Source organism: Hakea prostrata, chromosome 1, assembly GCF_041222555.1.
Source record: "Hakea prostrata isolate BN-2017 chromosome 1, UWA_Hpros_2, whole genome shotgun sequence".
Taxonomy (NCBI): domain Eukaryota; kingdom Viridiplantae; phylum Streptophyta; class Magnoliopsida; order Proteales; family Proteaceae; genus Hakea; species Hakea prostrata.
In genome coordinates, this window is record NC_142600.1 from 27,533,330 (window position 1) to 27,540,623 (window position 7,294).

At 39.8% G+C, this 7,294-nt stretch overlaps 1 protein-coding gene across 1 annotated transcript; it reads left to right on the forward strand.

The window, feature by feature from the left end:
* Positions 1–1,680: 1,680 nt before the first annotated feature.
* On the forward strand, positions 1,681–5,886 carry LOC149028568 (Sec14p-like phosphatidylinositol transfer family protein). The gene is made up of 7 exons (XM_089148739.1): positions 1,681–1,985; positions 2,202–2,319; positions 2,670–2,758; positions 2,863–2,909; positions 3,002–3,090; positions 3,903–4,036; positions 4,131–5,886. Exons 1-7 carry the CDS (start codon positions 1,893–1,895, stop codon positions 4,833–4,835), a joined length of 1,275 nt encoding a protein of 424 aa, XP_089004865.1. The 5' UTR covers positions 1,681–1,892; the 3' UTR covers positions 4,836–5,886.
* Positions 5,887–7,294: the final 1,408 nt, after the last annotated feature.

Genomic DNA, 7,294 nt, shown 5'->3' on the forward strand with positions numbered 1-7,294 from the left:
GACTGAAATGAAATTCATAGTAATTAAAATTTTTTTCTTTTCCCCAAAACAAAAATCAAATGTACCATATATTTGTTTCTTTTGGCCGGAGAGATCAGGAGAGGGGAGAGTTAGAACCATTTTCTGCTTATGCGGAAATATGTCTCTTGATATGACATTGTGTTGTACACCCTTGTTTGAATATTCAATATAGACAAGGGTTGTCATCCCTTTTGACCTAGCTCACTATTACCAATAAAATAGCAAACATATGTACTATCTCTAGACAAAGCATTCTCTCTCTCTCTGTCCTTTGGGTTCAAGTTCAAGTTCAACCACCCAACAAAAGAAGAGTCGACCATGTTGTTCTGAAAACAACCCATATCAGTTTCTTCTGTCTTCCTAATCATGTGATGTGGGTCTTAGCCCATAATAATCTGAGTGAGTGAAAGTGAAAGAGAAAGAGAAAGAGAAAGAGAAGATGAGTTATTTGAATTTTAAAGGAGATAGACAATGATTCATCATATTATTAGGTTAAATAGTGGACTATTGAGGTGTTGTAGAGGTGGGGATGGTATGTTGTGGTAGTGGGTGATTCTGATTCATTTCTCACATTTTTCAACCATTCTCCTCCATGAACATGTTTTTGGGTTCAAATTTTGAAATCCTATTTAGGATTAGGTAAGTAAGGCAAAGAAAATAGACGGATTCCATCTTTTACTTACCACTCCTGCTACTCTGACTACTGCTACCCTGCCCACGTTGGTTTGGTAGGGATTGATGTAACCCTAACTCATCCCCTAATTCTATATTAATTAATTAATTAATTCAATCTGACACAATAGCAATAGCTAGAGAAAGAAAAACACTGGAAGTGCACTGCAGAGAAAAGAGAATCTCTCCCCTTTTGAATAGGGACAAATGAAACATTTCCTTCACTAAATTCCATTCTCAGGATATTATTAATCCAGTGACCGGCCTATAACACGGTCACAGAAACCCATCTGTTTATGGTTTTATGAGTTTATCCTTCTCTGTCTCTCACTCAGGGACGAAGACGACTTCCCACTTTTTATTCATTCTTTGTCCTCATTCCTTTATCTTTATTCCTCTTTACTCCTATCATATATATAATATTTGGTTTTAGTTTATACATATTAACTCCTACTCCTCCTCCTCCTGTTGACTTTGTGTTTCGAAATCTGCAAAATTTGAAGACAAAACTAAACCGCCATTTTACTTTTACTTTTACTTCCAGTTCCACACGGAGAATCTCTTTCCTTCCTTCCTTCCGTTGTTAATTAATCTTAATCGATCTGGAATTGGAATATTAAAAAACAACCTAAAGTCACTGAGATATGCTTACGTAACTTGCCACGTGGACGATGTCCGTGACTTTGTGTTTCTTGGTCTTCGCCGTAATACCCACGGACTTGTTTCTTACTTGTTCCGTACCGGGTTCGGGTCACCCGATTCTGCATTCTCAAGGCTATATAGCCCTAGTCCAAACGGAACGGCCAGGCTTTTTCCAGAATTACAAAAATGCCCCTGTTAGACTTCCCACTTCCCCCCTGGATTATTCCCCCCATATGGGATGACTTAACTCTGTATAACGGATTCCGTCAGTCAGGCTGGATATTCCATCGGTCCTTATAAATATTGGTTTAATCTCTTTCTCTTTCTCTCTCGTTGTGTGACTTGTCAACTGCTTCAGTTCAGATTCCACATCACACAGTTCAGGAGTTCAGCCCCTCCCCTTTCTCTTCTCTCACTCACTCTCTCTCTCTTTCTACTTTGTGGAATGTGAAATAGAGCTTTAAATGGGAGGTTGAGTAACGAAGAAGTAAAAGCTTTGTCGTTCTGAGTTCATTCTCAGACCTTCTTCATTAGTAGTACTTGTTTTTATTGTCGGAATGGGGAAGAGAGATCAGAAAGACAAAGATACGGAGAAGGTAGACGCCGTTCTTGATCTGCTAAAGAAACAAGCTCCATTAACAGTAAAACAGGTAAAATATATTCTTTCAATTCCATTGAGCTTGTGTTTTTCTCTGTCTCAGTACAGTAGAGCATGAGTGTTTCTTTTCTTAGTGTTTCGCTTTACGGTATTGTTTGGTTTCTAACTCCAGGAAGCTTCTGAGTTCTGTTGAAGATCAATGAAAAATGAACGAAAAGCTCCGTTTAATGTCCTTGTTTTTTAACCTGTAAATTTGCTTCTTCCGTAGGAGAAGTTCTGCAACTATACGTGTGTGGAACGGTTTCTCAAGGTAAAAGGAGATAATGTGAAAAAGGCGGCGAAGCATTTAAGAGCATGCCTTGCTTGGAGAGAGAGTATCGGTACAGGTATAGTTTCAACTTCTTCGTCTTCTTCAGTTCTTTTCATGATTCACTATTATGCAAAGAATCTTCCTGCTGCTTATAGTGGTTCAAAACCTTGCCATTTGAATTCTCTGCTTTCCATTGCTTCTATATTTTTCTTTTTCAACCTTTCTCTTTCTTACTTTTTTTGAATGGCTTCTCCTTTTTTTCGTCTTAGCTTTCCGCCCTCCATGAATGAGTGCGGTTAAGAAATGATGTTTCTTTTAACTAATCAAATCCAAGAGTAGTGAAAATCAAAACAGATTGTGGGGGAAAATTATTCTTACATTGTTTATTTTTTTATGTTCTGTTTCTTACTTTTTGTTCGTCGACAGAATGCTTGATTGCAGATGAGTTTTCTGCCGAGCTCGCCGAAGGCTTTGCCTACGTTGCCGGTCATGATGATGATTCTCGGCCTGTTGTGGTAATAAGTCTCTCTCTTCTTGCTCACTTTTTTTTTTTGCTAAGGGAGAAATAAATTCAGAAGAAAGCACCTGAAAATTAAGTATTATATTTTTCCTTGTACAGGTTCTCCGCATTAAGCAAGATTACCAGAAGCTCCATTCTCAAAAACTGTAAGTAATCAAACGCGTCTTCTCCTAATTTCTAGTTTCATGCATTTTGCTAGAGAGGAATGAACTCTGATATGTTTGTTTCTCTCGTTCAGCTACATCCGTTTACTGGTTTTCACACTCGAAGTGGCCATCGGATCCATGCCCAAAAACGTCGAACAGTTTGTTATACTCTTCGATGCAAGTGAGTAGTCTATTCTGTTCTGCTCTGCTATGCTTTCTTCGTAACAAGTGCTACTGTAACAATCAAATTTTCCTTTTTGTGAATTTTTCTCGTAATCTGTTTACTGCTCCTCTCAAAAGGATCAATCACCCGGTCCTGCAAAATGGAAAAGTCTTGACTTGTACAGTAACATGCTTCGCTGAAATCCTTGGGTATTAAATTGCCCAAAATGCCTCTTTCAGGCACAATTACGACTGTCACGCACTCACGCTAAGCCATTTTACCGAGAAAGTAGTCGTGTAATCCGAAACAGAACCAATTAAGATAGGATAATTATGAGATTTCTTGCATCTCGTGTCGTGTCGCGAGGGAGGATTGCCATTTCACAAAAAGTAGTTGTGGATGGTTTGCTGCAGATATTGCAGAGTTGGCGTAAGAATTTGTCGGTGAGCCGGCACGTTCTGTAGTTTCAGAGTTTAGAAAGTGCCCGGAGTGCCCCTGAGACGTTTCCATCTGTATCGTCCAGTAATAGTCTGGGTTGTAGGGGTAAGAGGGGATTTGAATTTTTCGAAAAGTGGTCAACCGGCTGTTGTGAATGTGACTAGTGAAACCAGAGCTTTTTGTTCCGTTTTTTAATTTTCCCAAAAAGTATCGGTGATTCACCTTTAAGAAAAGATTGGTTTCTGGAATCTCCAGAGGGGGAAAAAGGAGTCCTTAACGACTTCTCTCCCAATCTCTCCCAAGTCTGATCTCGTAAGGACAGTCGGAGAGAGAGAGAGAGAGTAAAAAAGGAAAGAGATTCATTTATTAATATAAAACGCGTGCAATTGCAGGCTTTTTCAGATCAGCTTCGGCTTTTCTGAATTCACTACTGGCATCACTGAAGATTGTATCGGAATACTACCCAGGACGGCTGCACAAGGCCTTTGTCATCGATCCTCCTTCCCTCTTCTCTTACCTGTGGAAGGTATTCCTATTCTATTCTCGATTAGTTTAAAATACTTCAAAGGGTACGTAAGTCATTTCATATGCTCTGACGCTAAGGAATGAACTACTTGCAGGGCGTTCGTCCGTTCGTTGAGTTGTCACCGGTGACGATGGTGGTGTCTTCGGTGGAGTTTGACGAGTCGTTCGACTACGACGATTTCTCAGCTTTCCCACGAGCTTCTTCGCTGCGGTTCGACCCCTCGTCGATCCCGTCAACGGGGGGGAAGATCGGAACTTCGTCCTCCACCCGCTTCTCCTTCACCGTCTCCCATCATTTCGACTCTCTAAAGCCTTGGTACCTCAGCTTGACAGACACGTTGGCATCCAAGGTGGGGCCCACCAGCCCTTCTCGGGCACTGGTGGGTCCTGCGCTCATTTCCCCACTCAACGCCCGTTCATTCTCCTTCGCATCACCGGCAACCAGGACATCACGTTGCAGCACCCCTGGCCCCACCAGGAAGAACAGCCACGTCTTCGGTTCCACACCTTTACCGTTACCCCCAGGAAGAATCAGCACCCCTGGGCCCACCAGCAATCCAAGGACGCCGAAACCATCGTTCCTCCAATCTCCGGCCATGTTCTTTAAGAAGAAGGAGGACAGCCACGTCACCAGAACAGAGAAGAGCCGCGAGTCATTCCTGCCGTTCGTGAGATTCTACAGGAGGCCATACGACGAGATGATCTACCGGTCAAAGATGAAGCCACCACTAGGTGGGCTCATCTCCATAGTTTCTCCTCAAATGAGACGCCGCCACATGTCACAATCGCAGAGGTTTTAATTAAACACAAGTACATATAATAAATGGATATTAATTTTCAACTAATAATCTAGTGTCAATACTTCTCTCAACATCGAACTCTTGTTTTATTTTTTATTTTTGGGGGTAAGACTCTGAAATCGAACTGGTGAGTGCGTGAAGATAGGAAAAAAAAAAAAAAAAAAAATTGAAAACAGAGACGACGTACAAAGCGGGGCGTGAAACGGTGTGCATGTTGTCTCAATTTTGAGCATTGTGGTTTTCTCTCTCAAGTCTCAACACCGCCTTTCTTATTAAGGTGGGTCAGAAGTCTACGTTTCGGGGTTCGGAGGAAGAGACTTTGAGGTGTATTGGAAAAGCGATGGCGTGGTCGGGACGATGGACAGGGCATCGGAAATCATTAGAGAGGAGATAGAAAATGCCAGGTCAATGAGACCAGATGGGAAAGAAATCTTTGTTTGGTTGAATCAATTTGTTTCGATGTTTTTGGCTTTTGTGAAGAGTGGATTTTTGGGGAATCTATCATTTTGTTTTTGTATCTTGTTAATAATGAAAGTTTGAAAGCTTATAATTTCTAACGGTTATCGAGATGTAAGTTTTCCTTAACATCTTCTGCAGTTCTCTTTTTATTTCCTTTTCAGTTGGTTTCCACCCCAATTAGTATGTGTTGCGGCTTTGTTGTTCGTAAAGTCAACATTTTATAGAATTTGAACACTTAAAACAACGCATGTGAGTCCAGGCCGGGTTGCAGATGACTTCATAGTTGGATATGTTCCCAACATTTTTTTGCCCTTTTAGGGCCTTTGAGAATGAGGGGGGTGCATGGGGCAGGGCCAAGATTCAACACTCGGTCGAATAATGAGTTTAGACAATTTCTTTGAGTGATTTAACATTGAAGAGCAAATAATGAGAGTTAGAAGCACCTCTTTGTTAGGAAGCAGTGATGTTTTTTTACCACTCATATTATGTGAGGCTCATGTAGGATCTACTGAGGGTCTCATTTTTGAATTATTTTATTATATTTAGGCCAGGATTCAAACATTGGGAACACATATATTAAAATTATGGATAAATTATTAAGATGACACAATTATAGGTAAATTATTTAAAATAGAGTTTTTCACGTGTGAGTCCCTTTAGTGGACATTAAACTAATGTTGGTCCTCTTTGTCCTCTTTGTGCCATATATTACATGTGGGTCCCAACTAGTTCATTTGTAATGATAGTTCATCCTTCCAAAAAATAGATGATTTGAATGAGAGTACAGCTCTACCTCTTCTAAAGCTTAATATTGTTGGATCCCTATTACGAAGGTAATAATAATTTAAACAAAATGTATTCTGGTTGTGGTTTCAATTGAGTTAACTACGATATGAAAACATACTTGGTTTCCTAATGAAAACTGGAGACCATAACCCCAAGAACAAACTCTATGATGAGGAGATAGTTAATCAATTGCAATGCTATATTCTTGTTAGGAGACTGTCTCCACTACACCAATGATGGCTAACAAGTATCTCCATGACCATCCAAGAGCACTTCAAGAACTCAGGTAACTTTATTACTCCACTAGTGATCCAGATTTGTGACAGTTTTTCCACTGCTATTCCTTCGCTTCCTTAATTATCTTAAACAAGAACTCTTTTTTCTTAATTTATTTGGTGGTCAATGTTACTCTACTGCACCTGTTCTTAGTAAATAGAATAAAGAGATTAAAACTCATTGACTTGTTTTTGATGCAGGTTATTTTTGAAATTCCAAGATTAGCTACTATAGTTAATGTTGTGCTTAGGAAAACAACTCAAGAAATGGAACTGAATTGTGTGTAAATTGAACAGAAGATTACTTCATTTTGATTTTTGAAATAATATCATATCATGTTATTGGCATTTGGTGGTTTGTCTCTTTAGTGAAATATTCCTCTGTTCTTAGACTGTAATCATGAAGCTATTTATTTAGTTATTCACTTGTAGTTACTTTTTGTTATTGACGCATCAACACATGCTGGAGGCTTTTGGCTAGGGACTTTATAGGCTGGGAAGGTTATTTGCCAATTGCTCCTCGTAGTGAGTCAGATGCCTTCTCTGAATAGGTTATGATATGTGGGAAATATATTGAGCTTATATCACCAATCTTGAAGAAAGCTAGTTTGGCATTATGATTCTTGGTTTGGCTAGTCGACTTCCTTTAGTGATGTATTCTCTGCTGGGATGGTCAAGCCTGATATAACTTCAGGGCTTCATAGCGATAGCAAATGATAAACATGGAAGCTATCATTACAGAGTTTGAAATAAAATTTCTTAGGTTTATATCTATTGGGATTGATGCCAGAGGAAAGAAATCATTGTAGACAAACCTGATAAGATGGCAGCCTTTCAGTAAGGCCCTGAGACTGAGGTGGGCTTAAGGAGGATTCATATGCCTTGTTGTTGATCCGACCAGGAAATCTGTGTAAGTTGGCAAATGCAACTCACTTGATC